The 23,526-nt window shown below is 53.1% G+C and overlaps 3 protein-coding genes across 3 annotated transcripts in view; all 3 read right to left on the bottom strand.

The window, feature by feature from the left end:
* The window catches only part of Chd4 (chromodomain helicase DNA binding protein 4), a 37,444-nt gene extending 31,937 nt beyond the window's left edge, over positions 1-5,507 (bottom strand). The window contains 4 exon segments of the mRNA XM_028892376.2: positions 9-203; positions 411-532; positions 4,373-4,551; positions 5,382-5,507. Coding sequence (XP_028748209.1) covers positions 9-203; positions 411-532; positions 4,373-4,472 — 417 coding nt within the window. The 5' untranslated portion in view covers positions 4,473-4,551; positions 5,382-5,507.
* On the bottom strand, positions 4,678-12,506 carry LOC114708822 (vegetative cell wall protein gp1-like). Its single transcript, XM_028892354.1, has 2 exons — positions 12,435-12,506; positions 4,678-5,382 (listed from the first exon to the last, which is right to left on the bottom strand). The coding sequence occupies exons 1-2, from the start codon at positions 12,504-12,506 to the stop codon at positions 4,678-4,680; spliced, it is 777 nt and encodes a 258-aa protein (XP_028748187.1).
* Positions 12,507-20,128: 7,622 nt separating this feature from the next.
* On the bottom strand, positions 20,129-22,638 carry Lpar5 (lysophosphatidic acid receptor 5). Its single transcript, XM_028892352.2, has one exon. It carries the CDS (start codon positions 22,032-22,034, stop codon positions 20,877-20,879), a length of 1,158 nt encoding a protein of 385 aa, XP_028748185.1. The 5' UTR covers positions 22,035-22,638; the 3' UTR covers positions 20,129-20,876.
* Positions 22,639-23,526: the final 888 nt, after the last annotated feature.

Genomic DNA, 23,526 nt, shown 5'->3' on the forward strand with positions numbered 1-23,526 from the left:
CTAGGCACCTTGGAGTCATCGTCATCCTCCTCCTCCTCTTCCTCCTCCTTCCGCTTGGACTTGCTCTTCTTCTCTTTCTTAGGTCCGAGCTTCTTCTTCTTCTTCTTGCCAGGGGTATAGTCGCTACCTTCGCTGTCTGACCGCAGAGCGACCTCTTCCTCCTCCTCCACAAACTCGGGCCCCTCCCCAGAACTGTCCCCCAGCTGCCGGCACAAGAGTAAACGCTGGAGCAGGGAAGGGGAGAGGGAGACGACACACATGCTACACACATGCTGACCTCAGGACAGTCCTGAGCCCACCCCAGGACCTGACCCCCGGCTCCAGAAGGAAAAATACCCTCAGGCCCACAACCATTCTTGGAGCACCTCCTTCTTCCTCTCACTCCCCAGAACATTCAGTCACCCACTCACCTCCTTTTTTTGGCGCTTGCTCTTAGGGATTTTAGGGTCTCGAGGTTTCTTAGGCTTTTTTTTCTTCTTGAGCTTTGGAGTCTCCGCTTCTGATAAATCCTCCTCTGGGTCTTCTTCATTGTCTACACACATTTGGCAAAAGTGAGGACCTAATCCAGAGGGTTAGAATGTCTCTCCCACCTCTCGTCCCAGATTCCCCCCAAGAGAAAGAACTGTTACAGTAAGCACACAGAAGGGAGCGGATGCCCAGGACACAGACAGACAAAGAGAGCTGTAGACCCGACACAGGCCTGCCAGGCTAGAGCAGGCCCACCTCGGGCAGCTGTCCAGGCCCTAGCTCTCTCCTCATCACTCCAGCCACCTTCTGTGTTCACCACACTGCTCAATGGAGCTGCCTGGAACTCAGCAAGCAAGAGAACTGGATCCAGGTCTCCCTCAAGTGGCCACACAGCCCATAGGACAGGGGTGAGGGAAGCATAACCAGAAGGCACTAAACACAAACTCCATCCTCACCCTACCACCCCAGATCAAATACCAGGTTCAGGGTCTAAGAAATCACACCCGTATCAAAGCCCTTCGGGATTATCACTGTTCAAAACCACCAGAGTTTCCAGTTCAACTTCATACCCATTCCCAGTCTCCTTTCTCCATCTCCAGTCCTACTGTTTCTTCCCAGCTTTCTCCTGGGTCAGGCGACTCCTCTCCCTAGGGGCCCGGAATCAGCCCAGCTGTCACCATCTCCCCTTCCCAACCCCCCTCCCATCTGGCTCTACCTCCTTCCCTGGCTAGAAGAACACACAAAGCCTGGGTAACACTGGAGATCCTGGGCAAGGATAGGTAGAAAGGGGCACAGAGGGAGAAGGCTGCCAGGGAGCTTTCTTTGTACCAGACAAGTACACCAGCTCCCAGTTCCCTCCTCCCTCTTCTCGCTCTCTTCCCAAGCCACCCCCGCCCAAGAAGGGGGGAGTAGGAAAGGGAGGAGAGAGAAGGGAGTGCCTCACCCACTGAAGAGAAGGAAAATGGCTCCTGACCGCAGAAGCCAGCCCAGGGCACCCAGTGCCAACATAGGACAGACAGGAAGTGGCGGGCAGGGGGTGGAGCCGACAGAAGTACACAGAGCAAAGAGTACCCTCAAAGAAAACTTCCCAAATGATTACCTGGCCCCAGGTCCACAGCTAATGATCTCTATACCTACTCAAGGATGACACGGTTTGTAAGAGGTCACCCTGATGTGCCAGGCAAGCAAACCAAGACAGCATGAAGAGTGACACTATTTGAAAGACTGCATTACTCACTCAATCATAATTTTTTAAGACATTACAACTACGATTTAACAAGGGCTCAGTGGAGGTTATCAACCCTATGACCTTCTTCCCTTGAAGGTCTCCAAAAGCTTTAGCTTGAGGACTGGAGCCCACAACCAGTCTCGAAGCTCAGCTCCCTCATCATCCAACAAGAATATTATCCAACATATAGAAGTCATGCCGAGACTCCACAAATGGAGCAGGACCAAGAGAACAGGCAAACAACATGTTCTCTTCAATTCCACACACACTCTTAGCTCTTGAGCCCCAGAAGCAGCCCTAGAATGAATAACTCTTGTTCTGCCCTTCTGAAGTTAGACAGATCCTAAGGCAGTACAAAGCACCACAGGCCTCCCATTTTCACACTTCCCAGGATCAAGTCAGAGGTTAGGAGGCCCCTCTGATCCCCAAACAACCATTTTCTTAAGGGCTTCGCCCCCATAGCCCCTACACCACCCCTTAATCAGCTACATGTCCCTTCTTCATCTCTGCCTATAGAGCAGAGATAAAGACAAGTCCATGGAGGCAGAGAAGATATCATATACAACCCTTAAACTCCTCAGGCAAATCACATGCTGAAATGGCAAGCAACCACTGCATGAGATAGAGGGAGATTTGGGAAAGGGGCAGATTGGGTGTGTCCGTGGAAAAACTGGGTCAGGCTACATATTGGGGCAGAGTTCACACTGAGCCTGAATAGCTCACACTCAACTTGGGAGGAAAGCCCTAGACCAACGGGTTACCAGAAGGCTAAGATGAGGCCAGCACTGGGGGACAGCACTGCTCATCCTGCCCTCACAAAGAGTGTGAAGGAAAAGTAAGCCTTCCTCCTTACCACCACCACCACCACCACCACCACCACCACCACCCCATCAAGGCACAGAAACCTGCAGCCTTACACCCAGATGATGAGATGCAAATCTAAGACCCTCACTCCTGCGGCCAAAGATATCAAGAATATCAGTTCTCTTAAATGGTCTCGGACTGAAGTGAAAAATTCTAAGTTAGAAAATGTCAAATTTGCTGGGCAGTGGTGGCACACGCCTTTAATCCCAATGAAGCAGAAGCAGGCTAATCTCTGTGAGTTGGAGGCCAGTGTGATCTACAGAATGAGTTCCAGGACAGCCAAGGATACACAGAGAAACCTTGTCTCGAAAAACCAAAAAAAAAAAAAAAAGCCAGGTGGTGTCATACACCTTTAATCCCAGCATTTGGGAGGCAGAGGTAGGCGGATCTCTATGAGTTCGAGGCCAGCCTAGTGTACAGAGGGAGATACAGGCACCAAAATCACACAGAGAAACCTGTCCCAAAAAGCAGGGGGGGGGGGGGGCAAATTTGAAAAGCATTTCTTCTGGATACCTCAAAATTGAGTTGGATCTAAGGAAAAGGCAGAAGTAAAAACTATGTCATAAAAAACAAAAACAGGCCAGGCCGTGGTGGTGGTGGTGAATGCCTTTAAGCCCAGCACTAGGGAGGCGGAGGCAGAGGCAGAAGGATCTCTGTGAGTTCGAGGCCAGCCTGCTCTACAAAACAGAGAAAACCTGTCTCGAAAAAAAAAATAGAAAAACAAAAACAACAACAACCAAAAAGCCCCGGGACCACCAGGCTCCAGAAGGGGGTGGGGTGGGGGCATAAAGAACTGGTGCTGGTGGGGAGGGGCTGTCTTTTATTCATTTAAATTTTAATTTTTTAAGTGAACGAGAGTCAAATAAACCAACAGGTGTATTAAGAAGGGGCTCTGAATAAGGAGACAAGAGAAGATATCCACTAATAAGCATGACATCAACCATCACCTGAGGACAAGCACTCAGGCAGGCTGGTTATAACTCTACGGGTTTAGCCAGTCAAGGCAGCCACCCCAAAACACTCAGAGTGCAAACCCTAACACACCCACACAAACACCTCACATCACCAACCCAGACCCCGAACTACCTCAGAGTGACCCAAGCCTCTAGGAAAGAAGCCAGGATTAGGTCCCCCCAGGGGAGAAGTCCCTTCCTTCCCTCTGCCTCTCCTTACTAGGCTACTGCCCCTCCCCTAGTGCCCCAATCCCTTCCCCACTCAAAAAATTCCAATAATCTGCCTAACTCAAAAGTTCTCTAGATCCGGTAAGGAGCGAGATTCAAACTTCACACTCTTCAACAGCGCAGAAACCCGGTAACTGATCACAAGCTAAAAATAATCGGACAGAGAGCAACCAACACACCCGCTTTCTTTTCGGTGAGACCCCAGACGCCCGGCTGGGCTCCTACAACAGAAATCTCACCACACCCCACCATGTCACCACCAGAGTCTCCGGGATCGTCCCCGCCACCGGCCCTCCTAAGAACCTGCTCCAGGTAATGCCTGCTAACCCAGAGAGCTCCCTCAACTGGGAACTGCGGAGTATTCCAGACAGCCCTGCGTACAGCCGGCTTACATCTGGGTCCGCGGTGCCCAAGAGGCACATGGCTTCCACCTCCCCCCGCCCCCGCACTCCCCCCCCCCCCGCCCCCACAACACACTAGAGCTCCGCAGAAGAGAACCACTCCCTTCGGATGCCCTCCGCCCTGGGCTCCCTGCACAGGAGGAGACAAGCGGCTGCACACAGCCTCGCACAAGTCTCCAGGAAAGCTCCGACACCTCCTTCCTGCCCTGGGCCCTCTGGGAAGCTCTTACCTGGATGGGGTGGGGGCAGGCTGTTGTTCAGAAGTGCATCCATGTCCTCCTCCTCACTGCCCGCCGAGCAGGGGGACGGGGAGCCCAGGCCCGACGCCATCCCCTTCCGCTCCCCGGCCAGGGAATTGGCCCAGCTGCTCCTGCCTGCGGCCTGGGGCCCTCGACACTAGCCCGAGTCACTGTGCGGGGGAGGGGGGGGGGAGAACAGTGAGTGACGCGCCGTCCCCCTCCCCCACCCGCTCTTTCCGCCCCCCCCCCCCCGGCCCTGCCACCCTCGCCGAGCACCCGAACCACTCAGGCTGAACTTAGTTCCACACTCCTCGGGGACAGCCCGTGAGCCGGCTCCCCAGCCGAAGCCCCCCGAGAAGCGGGAGCGATGCCCCCCCCACCCCCACCCCCGAGGTCAGGCTGGTGCATGGTGGGAGGGGGGGACAGGCTGGGCTAGCCTGAGCCCGGAGTGGCCGGGAGGGGGGGACCCGAGCGGCGAGGCGCCGAGGGGGCCGGGGGAGGCGGCCGCTGCCCGGGGACACAAGGTCACTTGGGCGTGGGGGGGCGCCTCTCGGCGCCCGGGGAGGGGCCAGTCCCCAGACAGCAGGGCAGCTCTCCCAGGGCTGTCCTCCGGGACAACTCAGGTTCTCTTCCGGAGCGGCGGGGAGCAGGGGCGTGGAGGCCCGGCGCTCCGGGGTCCCCCCGAGCCGGGACGCCGCCGGCGGGAAGCGAGCTCCCACCGGGAAGGGGGCCGGGCCACGTGTCCCGGGGGGCCGGCGAGCCCAGGGCGAGGGGCGGGCGCCCGGCCTGCTGGGAGGCCGGGCCCGGGAGCGGGGCGCGGGGAGCGCGGCTCCCTCAGGCCAGGCCGCCGCCCGCGGGCAGCCCGCACGCCTCAGGGACGGGGAGAGGGTCCGCTCCCGGGCCGGGGGCCGCCCGCGGAAGGGACAGGTGAAGGGGTGACCCCCCGGCACGGCGTCGGGCCGGGACGGGCGCCTCGCCCGGAGCCTCGCGCCCTCCTCACCCTAGAGCCGCCTCAGGTCGCGCCGGGTCCCGCCGGTGTCACTCCCGCTCCGGCTCCTCCTCGCCGCGGCCGAAGGGGGGAAAATGGCTCCGGCTCCGGCGGCGCCTCTTAAAGGGCCCGAAACACCGGCCGGGAAATCCCACCGCACAGGCCCCGCCCCCCCACGGACAGCCCATAATAACCTCAACCAACTCCAACCCCCCCCCTCCACTACCGCCACCCTCCTCCCTAGGTCTCCCGGGCAACCCCCGCCCCCTCGTCGCTCAGGCAACCATTGGCCACGCCCCCGTCGAGCGCGCGCGCGCGTCACCCGGGCAACCGCCCACCTCCTGGCCATCCCATAATACACACGGACACCCCACATACACACACCCCGCCCCCAACACTCCATGCATATATATTGCCCGGGGGCTACTGACATGTAGTGCGGACCTTTTACAAACTCAACCTGCTCCCCACCTCAGATATCCCATAATAAGCACTCTTTGCCAACTTCTTCACTCTTGGCCCTACTGCTAACATCCCATAATAACTCGTTCCCCCTCCCTCCCCCTTGGCCATCCCATAATAAGCACCCCTCCCAGCACTTCAGCCTCATATCCCATAATACTCAACCCCATCCCCCACTAACATCCCATAATAACCACCCTTCATCCACCCCCAGTTTGATATCCCATGATTGTCAGAAACTCACCCACCCCACACTCCAGCAACGGACACTCGGCCTCCTCCCCCGCACAGCCCCGTAACACTCAGTCCCCCACTTTCCATACTGACAGCCCATCCTGGCCAACCCCCTGAGCTGCCCTCAGCCCCTGCGCACCAGGGTCCAGAGTCTAGATGCTCACATCACCACCCCCAGCCCTCCTAGCCTCCTTCTAGCTCCATGGCCCATGAATCACACTCCTCCCTAGCAAGGAGATACTCCCTAATGACCAGCCGCTCTACTGTCACCCCACAAATGGACAGCTCCATCTCCTCTCCCCTAACGGTGGGAAAACGTCTCATCATTTACTCCGTCTACCCGGACATCCCTTAATTGCAAGAAGCCCATGATACTAGAATATTCCCAACGCAAACCAGGGCCACCCACATCCCATAATACTTGTGCTGCACTCCACTACCTCACACAGGTCTTCTGGCCAGACATCCCATAATATTCACAACCTCCCCCATCTCTACAAGGTGTCAGTCTCTCCCAACACCCAAGAGCAGAGAGGGTGTGGCAAACTACCGGCGGCCTTGTCCCCGCCCCCATTAGCACATACCTTATTCCCTTTCTGGGCAAGAGGAGAATTCTGGCCAGAAGTCTCTCAGTGTCCAGGACCTTGGGCTCCCTAGCTCACCATCTGCAGACACTCAGGAACAGAGGGCCAACCTAGAGCCCCATCCAATCCAATCAGAACCCAGGAATATTCTAGATGCTTACCTCCAGCTCTGAAATTTTGTGTAAAATCAAACAAATAATACGCTGACTAGATGAAAAACTTGCATCAACTTTAACTGACCCAGAACATCCCATAGGATTATAAACCCCCACCCAATCACTATTTCTCAACATCCCGGCAGTCTTCTCCACTGCCTCTCTCAAGTCCCGGCAGCCCCTATGATATCCCATCATCACCTCGTGAACTGAGGATCCTCTATAACACCCAGCTCTGAGCCTTGCTCTCTCTCTGCTCACCATTACTCGTGTTCATTTAACATACCTTTGACAGTACCGAGCAAGGTACAAGCTGGTACAACTAGGAATGCAAAGACACAGGTGCCTTCCTGCAAGAAACGTAAACAGCTGGGAACGGTGTCACATGTCCGTAATCCCAGCACTCAGGAGGCAAGATGATCAAGAGTTCAAGGCCATACTCTGCTACACAGAGAATTCAAGACCAGCCTGGGCTTCGGTAGACACAAGTCTCAAATAAATAAACATTATTATCAACACCCATGCTCTACCCAACTGGGCTAACAGGGCACCAGTAAATCAATACTTTTAAAAGAAGCATTAGGGTTGGGGATTTAGCTCAGTGGTAGAGTGCTTGCCTAGCAAGTGCAAGGCCCTGGGTTCGGTCCTCAGCTCAAAAAAAAAGCATTAAACAACCAAAGAGACCATGATACAATATAAAAAGAATTACTGCTGACCACTATTTCCTATGTCCTGTCGTAGAGAACTGAATGAATCCTTACTTAGCTCTCAGAAGAGATGACATTCCCCATAGAGGTCTGGGGAGGTGGTCCCTCTAGGGCAGTGGTCCTCAACCTTCCTAATGCTGCTACCCTTTAATACAGCTCCTCATGTTGTGGTGACCCCCAACCATAAAATTATTTTCGTTGCTACTTCATAACTAATTTTGCTACTGTTATGAATCGTAATGTAAATATCTGTGTTTTCTGGTGGTCTTAGGCGACCCCAGTGAAAGGGTCATTCAGACCCCCAAAGGGGTCACTACCCACGGGTTGAGAACCACTGATCGAGAGGATTTATAAGAGAACAGTTATCAAACTAATCTCCTGCAGGGTCTGATGATGCATACCTTCCAACCCTGCACTCTTGAGGCAGAGACAAGAAGATCCTGAGTTTGGGGCCATTCTGGGCTAAAGTGGAGACTGTCTCAAAACAGCAACAAAGATATCACCTAGAGCTGGAGTTGTCACTCACTAGTAAAGTGCTTGCCTAGGGTGTGCAAGGCCCCCGGGGTTGATCCACAGTGGAGAGGCCTCAGGAGAGAGGAGAACAGAGATTGATAATCTATCTCCTGGCTGGTCCCTGCATGCTAAGGGATTGTGATTGGTAAGCAGCATTCATCCAGTCAATGTTCCGAATGCTGAAATTCCATAACATTATCACGTGTCTCCTTGAAAGCCATCACTGTGACTCAGGTGCTACCCTCATTTTGTTTTTACTTGTTTGCTTGGGGGGGGTGTTGTTTTTGTTTTGAGATAGAGTTTCTTAAAATTTTAGTTAGTGTGTGTGTGTGTGTGTGTGTGTGTGTGTGTGTGTGTGTGTGTGTGTGGTGAGTGCTGGGCATTGAACTCTGGTCCTCTGCAAGAACAGCATGTGCTCTAAACCACTGAGCCATCTCTCAAGCCCATTAAACCATTTTGTTGATTTTGAGACAGGGTTTCTGTGTGTAACAGCCCTGGCTGTCCTAGAACTTGCTCTGTAGACCACGCTGGCCTCTAACTCAGAGATCTGCCTGCCTCTGCCTCCTGAGTGCTGGGACTAAAGGTGTTTGACACTACACCCAATGGTTCTTTTGTTTTGTTTTATTTTTGAGATAAGTTCTCTTTTTATAGTCTGGTCTCAAATCACCGTCCTCCATCCTCCTGCTCTGTTTCTCAAATCCTCGGAGTATACGTGTGGACCACTACAAACAGCTTTTTTTTTTTTTTAATATGTGTAGGAGTAATTTTGCCTGCACATATGCCCATGTACCATGTTTATAATACCTTATGTCCATGGAGGCCAGAGGAGGGCATCAGATCATTTGCAACTGGAATTACAGGTGGTTGTAAACTACCCTGTGGGTGCTGGGAATGGAACCCAGGTCCGCTGGCAGAGCAGCCAGTGCTCTTAACCCCTGAGACATCTCTCCAGCCCATACCTTGATTCCTGAATACCAAATTCTCTTCATGTTCAATGTCCTACATTTTTTTTTTCAGTCACTCCCCAATTATATATCCTGAGGCCTCATAATACCACCAATTGCTCCCATCCTCAGTTTGTTGGGACCCGGTCCTCCACTTCACACCCAGAATTAAAGAAATCAATAAATACAGGCATGGTGTGGTGGAGGGTGTTCCCAACACCAACTCTTGGGAAGCAAAAGCAAGTTAGTCTCTGAGTTCCAGGCCAACCACTTGCCCCTCTTTCTGGGTTCCAGAAGCTGGGGCTGTGAGTGAAAACCAGCATCCCCGCCCCACTGTCTCCACGCCGCTTTCCCTTAGGCCAGAGCTGCCTTCCTCTGCTCTAATCTGCCTGTTTCAGGAAGAGCAAAGGCCTGTGGGAGCTGGACAGGTTGAAAAGGAAGCGGAACTCCCTCACCGGAAGAGGCCTTCCTGACCCGACCTGGAAGGTCCTCATGCCGTCTCTTCTTGCACTTCTCACCTCACCTCCCTAGAGAAAGAGCCCAATAGAAAACACTCTCCTGTGGAATTCAAAGGACTGGATTAGTGAGTGCTGGAGAAGCAGCTGAGACTTTACTCAGAAAACGAGTCTCCTTGCTTCCAGATTACCGGTGATGCTGGAAGTGTTGTTCCATCAAATCCTGTGAGGATAACCATGAGCATTACACATTTAAGTATTTTCTCACCTTAAGACTAGGTAGGGTCTTAAGACCTTAAGTCTGACATGGTGGTAGACCTTTAACCCCAGCACTCAAGAGACAGGTAGATAGATCTCTGAGACTGAGGCCAGCCTGGTCTGCACAGTAAATCTAGCCCAGCCAGTGAGACATGGAGAGATCTTGTCTCAAAACAAGCAAACCCTCTTGAGTTCTTGCCAAAAGCTCCCACCATCATCTTTGAAGTTCATGTTTTCTTTCTTTCTTTTTCTTTTTCTTTTTCTTTTTTTTTTGGGGGGGGGGTTTGGAGACAGGGTTTCTCTGTGTAGCTTTGCGCCTTTCCTGGAACTCACTCTGTAGCCCAGGTTGGCCTCAAACTCACAGAGATCCACCTGCCTCTGCCTCCGGAGTGCTGGGATTAAAGGCGAGTGAAGTTCATATTTTCTATTTCCAAAACGTACCTGAACTCTCTGGACCACCCTCTGGCTGTGTTTACTGTGGTGTACCGGCCATTCCCTCCACCCCACAGGTTTCCATAGTCTCCCTCATTCGAGCTTCTTTTTTATTTATTTATTTATTTATTTATTTATTTATTTATTTATTTATTTTGCATACAATGTTCTACCTGCATGTATAATGTCAGAAGAGGGCACCAGATTTCATTCTACATGGTTGTGAGCCACCATGTGGGTGCTGGGAATTGAACTCACGACCTCTGGAAGAGCGGCCAGTGCTCTCAATCTCTGAGCCAACTCTCCAGTCCCTGTTTTTTGGTGGGTTTTTGTTGTTGTTGTTGTTTGTTTGTTTGTTTTGTGTGTGTGTATTTGTTTGTTTGTTTGTTTGTTTTGTTTGAGACAGAATTTCTCTGTGTAGCCCTGGCTGTCCCAGAACTCGCTCTGTAGATCAGGCTGGCCTCAAACTCAGAGGATCCACTGCCTCTGTCTCCTGTGTGCTGGGATTAAAGGTGTGCACCACCATGCCCAGCTAGGATGTGGCTCCTTTAAGACACTATAATGTAGGCACCCCTCCTTTCAGGGAAGCTGTTCCTTCCTACATAGTGCTGCTGGATTATCTATCTGTTAGGTCCTTCTATCCCCGTTTTCCTACATCTACCCTGTCTCTGGACCTCAAATTCAGTTGTGTAATAACTACCCCCAAGTTCCCAGATCCCACCTCTCCTCTGTACACCACATTAGCACAGTGATGGGTGGATATAAACTAAGGAGGGTTTACAAGTAGGGAGTCACAGACTCTTGCCTAGGATTTGAAATATTGGTATCCTTCCTCTAGCACCCCCCCCCCAGTCACTGCAGGTTGACCCTCTTAACCCTCTGCTTCTCTCACTCCCCACCCCTCCCTGACACCAGCACAAGAAGGTCCAAACCCTTCCCTGTCTTTTGATTCAATCCTCCGTTTTAGGTTTTTATTCCATGTGTGTTAGTGTTTGCCTGCGTGTGTGTATGTGCATCATGTACATGCCCAGTGTGCCAAGGGAACAGAAGAGGGCATCACAGCCCCTGGAACTGGAGTTATGGTCAGTTATGAGCCACCATGAGAGTGCTGGGAACTGAACCTGGGTCACCTGCAAGAGCAGTTCCTTAACTGCTGGGCCATATCTCCACCCCCACTTCCTGTCTTTTCAAATGCCAGGGAGGTATAGGTTGTGTTTTTGAGCTGCTTTTGTGGTCCTCATGCTTCTGTACCCCCCCACTCTCTTCTCTGCCCCATGTCACCTCCTCGATCAATTATAAATAAGCCACTAACATGATTGGCCCACAGAGACTAAGGGTGGTATAATCTCCTAATTAATGCACCCAAGGGGGCAGCCTCTCTAGCCAGTTATCTAGAATTCTGTTTCCACCCTATGGTATACAAGAACCCAGAATAACACCCTGAGGAGGTTATCCTGGAGTTTTTAGCACACAATCTATGGTTCCTCTCCTCACACCTGTTTTGGGTGGATGAAGAAGCCGCTCAGTGATCCCAGGGGCTAGTGTTCCGCACTGACAGAAAGGATTTGTGAAGACTAGATAGCTAGACAGGATGCAGTCCCCGTGGGGCTTGGGGAGTGACATTTGTCCCTCAGGAGCCCACCCAGCCTCTGCTTCTTCGGGGTTCGGCTTTCTGTGTTCATCTGCTCATCGAGCGTAGTCCCCAGGCTCGGGGAGGCACAGGTGGAAAGGAGTACTTGAGCCACCTAGCCCGGGAGTTCTTCCAGCACCGCCCCGCATGCATACCCTGTCCTCTGCAACCCCCAAGATGTGCAGAGGACCCAGGTGTCCCCGGCTTTGGCTCGATGGAGCCTGCCCCTGGGGCCTCTTCCAACAGCTGTCACCAAAGAAACCTCTCCAGCCAGTTACTCCTGCCAGGCCTCAGGTCTGGCTCCAGGGCTCACCCCACCCTCCTCAGCCTTTCCCTCCCTCTTCCTTCCTCTCCTCTCCCCCCTCTGCCCTCCCCAGAGCTTTACCTACCCAGGACAGCCCCACCCAGCTGTGCTGGGTCCATCCCATAATAATTCTCCTCCCTAGCCCCCACCCCTCCCAGAAGAGAGGCGGCCATCCCATAATAGCCACCCACAAGAGACATTCCGCGGTGACCGCCCCCTCCCTGCAGAGCTGCTGGGAGCAGCCATCCCATAATAGCCGGCCGCCTGTTTTACTGGTTACGGCTGTGGAGGGAGGTGGAGAGGAAATGGAGGGGCGGGGGAGGGGAGAACCAAGGGCCCCCACTTGGTGAACCCCCGGGAGGAAGGGAAGGAGAGTGGCCTAAGAACCTGGGGGTCAAAGGTGACGCGCAGGTGGGAGCCACTGGCCACCACCACCTTGCTGGGAGGCTTGCTCCCCATTATCCAGGAGCTACATTTTCCCCTCCACAGTCCGGAGGTGGCTGCTAGACAGGGCAGATGCCTAGGATGGGCTGAGGTGCCCAGTATGGAGGGGGAGTGGCTGGTGATGTGTGGGGGTGAAGTGTGTAGGGAGATGGATTTCAGGTGTTCCCACTGGGCTCTTGGAGGGAGGCTGACCTAAGAACGGTGAGAGAGTAAGGGGTGAACTGGTGGGGGGGGGGGTGGAGAAGAGCTCTCCTCAGGCCCTCCCAATTCTGCACCACCATCCCATAATAATCCCCCAGCCCCCCTCCCCCTCCCACACACGACATCCCATAATATCTTCTGGAGAAGCAGTCCCCGCAGTAGGTACAAAGAGCTATCCCATAATAAGCTCCCCCACCCCCACTCATCACCCCCCAACTTGCCCCCCCCTCAGTCACATGCAGCCGGTGCCATCCCCCGCTGCTCCCCCCTCTGGCCACCGAAGGCCTTGCCAGCCCATAATACTCTTGCCTCTGGTCGCAGGAGGCCTCCAGCCCATAATACTCCCTTCCACCACCACCCCCCCTTCCCGCCCCGCACCCCTTCCTCCCGCCTCCAGTTGGAGCCGGGCCTCACCAGCCCATAATACTCCCCAGTCTCCTAAGGCTGTTCCAGCCCATAATACTCTCCCTGTCTCCTAAGGCCTCTCCATCCCATAATACTGCCAGACGCCTGACCTGTGGGCCAAACCCCAGCCCGTTCCACACATGGAGGCTGTGTCAGCGCTGCTGGTCTCCCTGCCTGTCCCTCCTCCCTCCCCGGCCGGGTCGGAGCTCTCCCTCCGGGGCTGGCGCTGCCCTCAGGGCCACCGGCCCCTCTCCCAGCCCCACCCCGGGCCTGCCTGGCCCTTCCTTCCCCTCCAGCCCTCGGCCTGGCCCCTTCGCCAGCCACCGTGGACTCCTCATTCGGTCTGCCTCCTCTGCCTTTCATGCACCTCTCCACCTCCATGTTAGTCCGGAGGATTGGACATCGGCCTCATGGGGCGAGAGTGCCCCCAGAGGGCAATGGGCCAGCCACTGCCCCGAGGCTGCCTGCTTGACCCAGCACCATGGAAACGTGCCCAGCCTGCCTATTGCTAGTTCCCCTGACTCGTTCTGCTCAGTGGCGGGACTGGTCTGGACGATGCACCTGGAGGCCTTGCTGTCTCTGCGAAGAGTACCCCAGCAACCCCAAAGCCCTACGTAAGACCTTGATGGAAGGAGCTCCCGTTCATGGGATTTCTAAAGTGCTTTTCAAATGTCACTGGCCCTCCACCAACCCAACAAGTAGATACAATGAGCCCCATTTCACAGGGGTGGAAACAGAGGCTCATAGAGGTTAACTGATCAATGTCATTGCTAAGAAGTGACAGCTGATATTACCAGCCAGGTTTGTTTGATTCCAAAGTCCTGGAAGCCTTTGGTTTTCTCTAAACCCAGGAGGAGAAACTTCCCTTTCCAGTTCTTGAAGAGTTCTAGGAAGCAGCTTGAGACAACTGACTTAGCTTCTGGTCTGTCTTTAGGGCCTGCTGAAAGAGAAGGAAGGCCGGGGTGGGGTTTACCTCTCTCCTTTCCCAGTCTTCACGGAACTCCCTCCGGTTGGCAGCCCTTCCTTACAGGGCTTTCCTGTGAGACAGTGCAGGGCCAAAGTGGAAGCAGCTCTGCCATCATTTGGGATGCTCACCTAGGTCCTGATTCTCCTGAACTGATGATTGCTCCTGCATCCCAACTCTTCTGGCCATGCACTAGAGGAGGTAGACTTCAAGGAACTTAAAAACCAAGGAACCATCATCACCCCCTCTTGCTGTGTTGGTGGATGTAAGAATACTGTCACAGAAAGGAGTACATCTCAGACTTGGGGAGAGGGTCATGGCCACCTGCAGGCAGTCAACCCATTCTATGTGCCACTGACGAAGAAAAGCTACTGCAGACCGTTCCGTGGGGGGTATGCTTGGGCAACCACTCAGTTGGGGACGTGAACGAGTCCAGTTCTCAGCCCTCACTCAGCCACACCGTGTGTAGGTGTGTAGCACAGGGTTCCGAGGCAAGTGTAGAGTGAGGAGTCGGGGAGCCAGGACCCGCTAGGTGGATGAGGATGGTGGAGAAAGATCTGAGAAGAGCAGCACAGAGACAATGAGGCAGATTCAGGGTGGGACAGGACAGCAGAAGAGCTAGGTGGTTTCTCTGAGGAGCGGGGAAGAGGTAACCAAGGATGGCTGTGGCATAACTTCCTGGGCGATGCAGCACACCCCAGATAAAGAGCCCAGGAGAGAACTAAGTGTGGAGACCACCAAAGTCCACCTTGGTGAACACTGGGTTTTGGATGAGGGGTCGCTTACAGGAGCAGAACTGACCCAAAGACAGCGGCATCACCAAAGCCACCCCAGCATGGTGACAGCTCCCAAAGCTGGGAACCTGGAGCCCACTGCACAGCCTGCAGGCCGCTCAGCAGGCTGGACGGTGTCCCTTCAAGTGACTCGGTGGGTCTAAACCTCCTCCAGCAGCTCAGCTGATTTCTCCTTCTTTCAGGTAGCTGGCTTAGCTGTGTCAGAGGGTCTTTAGAGCTCCGTTCCATTCAGTCCTTCTCAGCTTTTGTGGCTTACTCTGACAGGGAGAGGCCTAGTGAATCTGGTCAGTTTTTAGGACTTCCTGAAACTATTTTGTATTGTTTACTTGACTGCTTCAGGAGCTTCCCTGCAAGGTGGGATGTTTCAGTCCCAGAGAAAACTGTTACACCCAAGATAGAATAGAGGTAAGTATTATGGGCTGGCAAGGCCTCAGGTAGCCGAGGAAAAGTGGCTGGGAATGGTACTGCTGCATGTGACTGAACCGGGTGGTAAGTTTCCTAAGGCTGGAGGAAAGTCAGGGTTTGGGAAACAGAGACTGAGCTGAGCCACTTCCTGCTCCTGTGACCTTTAGACCTCAGATTCTCCAGAGTTTAGACCTCTGCGGAATGGGGCTAGTCATATTCATAACTCAGAAGCCATTGTACTAATTAAATAAGATGAGGCACCCTAAAAAAGCACGGTGGAGCCGGGCGGTGGTGGCGGTGCACGCCTTTAATCCCAGCACTCGGGAGGCAGAGACAGGAGGATCTCTGTGAGTTCGAGGCCAGCCTGGTCTACAGAATGAGATCCAGGATAGCCAGGGTTATAAAGAGAAACCTTGTCTTGAAAAAAGAGAAGCACAGTGGAGCACATGTGATCTTAACACTTCAGAAACTGAGACAGGAGGAGCCAGAGCTCAAAGACAGTCTGGGATACAGAGCAAAAGCCTGTCTCAAAACAGCAAGCCGGATGTGTGGTGGTGAGCATCTCTAATCCCAGCTCTCATGAAGCAGAGGCAGGAGCTCTGTGAGTTTGAGGCCAGCCTGGTCACATAGTGAGTACCAGGAGAGCCAGCACTAAGTAGAGAGACCCTGTCTCAGAGAGAGAGAGAGAGAGAGAGAGAGAGAGAGAGAGAGAGAGAGAGAGAAGAGAGAGAGAGAGAAAGAGAGAGAGAGAGAGAGAATTATAAACATTATACTGAAATCCTGGTGCACAGAAAATTTATTTGCTTATATATTTATTGAGAGACAGGGCCTGTTCTTTCTTTCTTATGTTTGTTTTTCAAGACAAGATTTTTCTGTGTAGCCCTGGCTGTCCTGGAACTCTGTAGACCAGGCTGGCCTCAAACTCAGAGATCACCGGCCTCTGCTTCCCGAGTGCTGGGATTAAAGTCCTGGGCACCACCGATGGCTTGGGTCTTGTCTCATTGTGCAGGCTGGCCCTGAGTTCTGACTCCTCCTGCCATAGGTGGCAGAGTAGTTCGGGACGGCGGATGTCTGCCGGCACAGCACTTCTGCCTCAGAAAAAGAGCTCCTTCTGTGGAGAGGGAGCAGGACTCTCTTATCTCAACCCCCATAATGCTTTCTTTTTTCCACACTGGAGGTGGAACTCAAGTCTTTGCACATGCTTGGCAAAAACTGCCCGCATCCCCGTTTATTTTGAGACAGTCTCACTCAGTTGCCCAGGCTGGCCTTGAACATAAAATCCTCCTGGCCCAGCCTCCGGAGTAGTCCACATCTGGCGATTGCTCTTATTTTTGCCTAAGATTTTTCTCCTCCTTCTCCTTGGAACGCTTCTTGGTGTTAAATGGGGCACCCCAGAGCACAGGTGCAGGAGGTGCAGGTGGGGTGGGGTGAGGGTGGGGTGGGGGCCGGGAGTTGGGGCACTAATGACAGAGATCTGGGCTTTCGTAAATCTCCACAGCCTGTTACTTGTAGGGTGCTGTTCCTTCCCGATGCCTACAATACCTTTTTGTTTTGTTTTGAGGCAAGGTTTCTCTGTGTTAACAGTCCTGACTGTCCTGGAACTTGCTTTGTAGACCAGGCTGGCCTTGAACTCACGGAGATCCACCTGCCTCTGCCTCCAGGTGCTGGACTGGGATTAAAGGCATGGGCCAAAACCCACTGGCTACAATGCTTCATTTATCTAGTCTTGCCTCTGTTCTTGAGGTGGTGAAATATCTGGAAACAGTTCTGGGCTCTGACACCCTAGTTCAGGCTGGAGACAACCTGCTTCCATCTACTTCTTCTGCGGCCTGAGTCTACTTCTCCTCACTGCAGCCCTTGATCTCTTCTTTAGACCTCCCTACCCGATTCCTCACAGTTCTGTCCTACAAGTATGTCTGTGAGCACACCTCATGGGGCAGCTCTCAGGGGCTCCCCTAAGTTAACAGCCAGTGCCGTCTCTACTCCCCTTTATCTTCGTCTTACATTATAGTTCTAGTCACCCAATGGTCTCCACTAGATAGTCAGGCACTTGACAAGATCTGATGGTTCATTTAACGAGTCTTTATTGAGTACTTCCTCTGTGCCAGGCGCTGTTCTAGATGCCAGTAAATACATCAGTGAACCAAGCAAACAAAAATCCTTGTTTCCCCTGCCAAGGAGCTTACATTCTACCTAGGGAGATGGCGGAAGACAGATAATACATACGACGATTAGAATAAATAAGTAAGTTGTATGGTCTGTTAGGTGATACATGCTGTTTTAATTACTCTGGAATCCGCTCAATACCTGAATATAAAAGCACTTATCAATGTATTTGTAGTGCTGGAGAACACACCTAGCGACTTGCAAATGCTGGCCTCAAACCCATGATCCTCCAGCCTCAGTATCCACAGGGCTGGGGTTATAGGCATGCACACATCAGACCCCTCAAGGTACTTTTTTTTTTTCTTTTTTGAGAAGAGGGTCTCACTACATAGTTCTGGCTGACCTGACTATGTAGACCTCTCTGGCCTTGAACTCACAGAGATCTGTCTGCCTCTGCCACCTGCGCACTGGAACTAGAGGCCTAGGCCCCCACAGCTCAGCTGGGAACTTTTTCTTTGAGACAGTCTTATGCATCCCAGAACTCAATATGTAGCTGAGAGCAACCTAGAACTCCTCATCTTCCTGCCTCTACTTCCTCCCTCCCTCCCTCCCTTCCTCTCTCTCTCTCTCTTTCTTTCTTTCATACAGGGTCTCTATATAGCCCTGGCTGTCTGGAATGCTCTATGTAGACGAGGCTGGCCTGAAACTCACAGAGAGCTGCCTATCTCTGCTGCTACAGTGCCGGATTAAAGGGGTGTGCCACCAGGTCTCCACTCCTTGGGCGCTGGAATTACCAGCATACAACAACCAGGCCAGGTGTATGTGGTGCTGAGTTTCAAACCCAGGGCTTTGCGCATTCAAGGCAAGCACTCTACCAATTGAGCTACATCCACCCCTTCACCCCTACAACTTTCGAAGGTCCTGTTGAGCTGTTTGTGTAGCGCAATGTCCTGAGATTCAGTCAGAGGGTTGATGCCGCTCCTGCTATCCTGTCAGGAAGAGCGCAGACCCTGGGTCCTGAGGAGCTGGGGACAGATGCTGACCGCAGGCCTTCTGTAGAGCAGCTGGTGGTAAGGGGCTGGTGGGTATCCCACTTCCATCCGCCGCGGAGGAAGTGAGGGTAGTTCCCCGGTTTGGCCACCAGGGGTCATTTTACCACTGTAAATCAGCAATCGAAGCCCTCCTAAAGACACAAAAGGCCCAAATCTTAACTGAAACCCAAGTGCTTGGGAAATCTCTCTGTATGGGGAGACACAGGGACATAATGCTTCTAGAACACGTACATGACAGTTCTCAATGTCAGCGTCTTAAATGTCACAGCACCAGCTCTGCAACCCCTCCCAGCAACCCAGCTGCTGCCTGGGGAAGGAGGGAAGAACACCATTTTGCTGGCCTCAACGCTTGCTACGGAGACAGGCACTTCCTATCCTGCCATCTCCCTTACTTCCTGTACAGTCTTCTCCTGGCAAACACTGCTGCCTTTCCTTCCCCAGAAAACGCTCCCCCTGGCCCTGAGTATTGGTGTGTCTGGCTTCGTCCCCGACCCCCAACCCCCACCCCCACCTCCAAGCTGCTGCTCTGGTAAAGCCCAAGGTAATGTTACAGTTGGTGTACAGTTCCAGCCTGTCCTCCAGCAAGTCCTGAGCCGTAGGAACCACAATTAGCAATTAGCTGATCAATGCCCTCATCCCAGAGTCATACAGATATTGTCCTAGAGGAAGTTAGACGTGAACTCTAATACTCCAGAGCAAGTGATCTCAAAGTGTGATCCAGAGACCAGCTCTCTGAGGAAGTCCTCGAGGCCAAAACTATATTCATAATACTAACATGTCCCTTGTCGGTTTCACAATCATTCTCTCACCAGCATATAGGGAAGCTTCCAGAAGTTTCCTGAAATGTGATGACATCACTGCTCTCAGTGAAATGGAGTGTGTGCCTCTGTATCTCCATGTTTCAGAAACACGTTAGCCTTGCTTTATAACATGGCGAGCATCACGAGACAAAAGAAAGAACAAAAGCTCTTCAGGTCCCTCAGTTTGGATAAAGGGATCAGAGACCAAACAGTTTGAGCATTGATGCTTGGTTGCAAAAATGTTAGGGGTCAGAGAGGAAGAGGAGAGTGAGAGGAGAGAAGAGGAGGTGTGAGGAGAGGGGAGGGGAGATGAAGAGGCAGGGAAGAGGAGAGGGGAGGGAGGGACAGGGAGGAGGACCAGGAGGACAGAGGGGGTATGGAGTGAATGAGTGAGGAGAGAGAGGAGCAGAGTGTTGGCTATGTAGAGAGAGCCTTTCTCAGAAAATACGAATTCTGTAAGATATTGACAGGCATGGTGCGCATGCTTCTAATCCCAGTCTTAGGAAGTGCGGAAACAGGATCAAGAGTTCAAAGTCAAGCCCGGCGTCGTCGTCAGTGGTGGTGCATGTCTTTAATCCAAGGATGCAGAGGCAGGCAGATTTCTGTGAGTTCTTCCAGGCAGGATAGCAATGCTACACAAAGAAACCCTGTCTCGAAAAACCAAAATTAAAAAAAAAAAGTTTAAGACCAAAGCTGGTCTTAGTGGTGTACACATTTAATCCAGTCCTTAGGAGAAAGAGGCAGGCAGATCTCTGTGAGTTCGAGGCTAGCCTGATCTACAGAGCAAGTTCCAGGACAGCCAGGGCTACACAGAGAAACCCTGTCTCCAAAACAAAACAAAACAAAAAAACAACACACACACACACACACACACACAAATTAAACAAAAAAGAGTTCAAGGCCAGTCTGTAGAAGGGTGGGAGTGGGGAGGAGGAGATGGGAGGGGAGAGGGAGGAAGGGAGACACAGAATGGAAGAGGCCCAGAGAGTGATAGAAGGACAAAGGACGACCAGAAAAGGCCCAAGAACTAGGGTTTTCGAGGGACTCAACACACAGCTCTGCCCTTCCCCAACCTCCTCATACTGGGTGTCAAGTGTATCACATAAACCTTTGTATCATGCCTCCTAGCTGCACAGGGAGGGCAAGCGGAAGCGGGGGCTGGTGGCCTGGCGGCCATGGCCCTCCAGTCAGGACGGAAGGCCACACCGATGGGGCTGGGGTGTGGAGTTCAGAGGCAATGTGGTGGCCCAGCATGCACAGGCAGCGGGTTCCAGGTTCTGAGTTTTGCTTTGTTTTTGAAGATGACAGATGACCTTCTGTGTAGTTGATTCACCAAGGTCAGGGAATCTTCAGTTCTCCGACTGATGACCTAAATCCGGGAGAGCCATCTTCTGTTCCACCTACCAGCTCTTAGCCACGGGCATGCTCACTCCATGGCTTCCTACATACTGGAGCAGGGTCCTCTGCATAAAAGCCAGAGCCCATGGCTCTCACCAGCAGCACGCTCTCTCTCTTCTCTACCCCTGCTTACACGCTTGCTTTCTTCTGCACACCGGGACTGGAGTGCCTTCAAAGTCCAAGTTCCCAGCCCCCTCCCTCAAATGGACACTCTGAGCCTTTGAGGGTGGCGCAAGCCTACACTAGGACACTGCGTCCTTTCAGAGGGCTGAATCCTGGGGGCACTGGATGACCGGTGTTCCCAGATTGGTGGGCTGGAGTAGACCCTGACTGGTGGCATCCAGCCCAGTGTTTTGGGTGGTTTCTGAGGGTGGTTCGGTGAGCACCCCTCTCGCCCCGTTGGTAGCCAAAGGCCTGGTATGGTGCGGGGTGCCCAGGTTGCGGAGGGTGTTTCGGAAACCCTCAGCACTGAAGTAGTACACCAGCGGATCCAGCACGCAGTTGGCGCCGGCCAGCAGCACCATTACCATCAGCACACCGCGCACCTGATCGCGGGCCTGAAGGCTGGATTCCACCAGGTCGGCTCGCAGCAACCCATACACGGCCAGCGTGGCGTTGTAGGGCACGAAGCACAGCAGGAAGATGACGAGATTGATCAGCAGGAGGCGCACGGTCTTCTGTCGCCGCTGGCTCTGGGTGGCGTCGGGCCTCGCCAACGTCCAGAAGACCCGGCCCGAAGAATAGACGACAGCGGCCAAGGGCAGCAGAAAGCCCAGCGTCTCGGCCAGCAGTAGGAGCGGCAGCAGCCCGCCCTTCCACAGCTCATCGCTGAAGCTCTCGAAGCACAGGCTCACGGTGATGTTCTCGTGCCTGCAGGTGGACGGGCTGTGCACGCGGACGGCGGGCACGGCGAACAGCAGGATGAGCGCCCAGACGCCCAGGCAGAGCCGCCGCGCCACGCGGGGCCGCCGCAGGTGGCGCAGTCGCAGCGGGTGCACGATGGCCGCGTAGCGGTCCACGTTGATGAGCATCAGAAAGATACAGCTGCCGTACATGTTCATCTGGAAGATGGCGCCCGACATCTGGCATAGGAAGCCCGGGAAGGGCCAGTGGTGCCGTGCATAGTAGGAGAGGCGCAGGGGCAGTGACAGGGTGAAGAGCAGATCGCTGGCTGCCAGGTTGCACATGTACACGCTCACCACCGAGTTCACACGCAGCACACGCACGAAGACCCAGAGAGCCAGAGCATTGAGAGGGAGACCAGTCGCCAAGACCAGGCTGTAGACCACCATATGCAGACGATGTGTACCCCGATAGTCACGGCACTGGGGCACAGAGCTGTTGGTAGAAGAGGCGTTGGCTGAAGAATTGGCAAACATCGTGTCCAAGTGGGAAGAGAAACTAGACTGAGGCATCATGGGGAACACTGAGGTCCGAGCATGGCCCTCACCTCCAGGGTGGTAGCCTGGTGGCTATACAGAGTCTGTCCCAAAGCAAGCAGAGGCAAGACATGGGAGTGTGGTCTATGACCTCAGGGGCAGATGATTGACCAAGGCTGGACGCCTTTGGGGCCACAACTTCAGCTGTGGAGACCTGGAATTGGAAGGCAAACCAAAAGTAAAGTTACTAGAGACAGAACCGTAGTCTAAATGCTTACCTAACCTGACTGGTCTCTTTTCTCAGCCTCAAGGCTCTTCACTCCATCTTTCCCCATCCTTCAGCCAGACTGGCTTTTTCTAGCTCCTCTCTCTCATCCAGCGCCATGCCCAGCTCCTGCAGTCATGGATTCCAGGCAGGCTATGCGTGAGTGCTGGCTTTGTCACTTGCCTAGCTTTGTGACCTCAGAGAAGTCATTCTCTCTGAATTTCGCTTTCCTTATCTGGGGACATGTGAAGGAGTTTGGCCTCTACTTCAAGACACTGTTTGGACGTTAAGTAAGATTAAAATGCTTCATTTGCAGTTCTCAGTTCCGCCTCCCTTCCTTCCCTTAAATGCTTACTGGATCCTTAGAAGGTTCCAGCAAGTTCCAGCAATGCACAAAACAAAGGCCTTTTCCCACCCACCTACTTCACGTTCCATTAGAGGAAAACCAACAAACCACACAAATAGGTCTGACTGGTGGGGAGAAGGGCTATGGAGCCAGGGCTGGTGCCCTATTATCTAAGGAATAAAGTTCAGACTCTCAAGTCCAGAGCAAAATCCCAGTCCTGTTCATCATAATCACCTTTTCCCTTGTGGGCTGGGTTTGGTCAGAGAGACCCAGCTGGATTCAGCTTGACTGACCCAGCCCTCCATTTCTTCATCTGTAAAATGGGAAGAAGAATGTACTGGTGTACTCCAAGGCAGTTGCCATCAGCCTTGGCCAAAGGCACATTAAGAGCACTTTAGCAATTCCTTCAGAAAGGTGGAGGAAGGCCCCAAGGCTGTGGTTCTCAACCTTCCTAATGCTGCAGCCCTTTAATACAGGTTCCTCATGTTGTGGTGACCTCCACACACACAACCATAAAATGATTTCACTGCTACTTCATAACTGAAATTTTGCTACCGTTATGAATCATAATGTAAATATCTGATATGCAGGATATGATATACTACCCACAAAGGGATCATAACCCACAAACTGAGAACCGCTGCCCCAAGGGCTGAGCTTCCCCAGGTACTTCTTGTGTGGGCCCTCCTTACTAAGCCATGGTACACTCCTACAAGAGAACCAATTGGTGTACCAAGGACAGCCAAGAGGTAGAAAATGGACAAGGTAGGGTCTTAGGACCTCGCCTTCCTCACGTGCAAGAGGACCCAGGAGTCACCTCTCAATCCCTGCCTCATACACAATTGTGTGTGTGTGTGTGTGTGTGTGTGTGTGTGTAGCCTAGGCTGGCATTGAACTTGCTGTGTAGTTGAGGCCAGCCT

This window comes from Peromyscus leucopus, chromosome 3 (genome assembly GCF_004664715.2).
Source record: "Peromyscus leucopus breed LL Stock chromosome 3, UCI_PerLeu_2.1, whole genome shotgun sequence".
NCBI classification, from domain to species: domain Eukaryota; kingdom Metazoa; phylum Chordata; class Mammalia; order Rodentia; family Cricetidae; genus Peromyscus; species Peromyscus leucopus.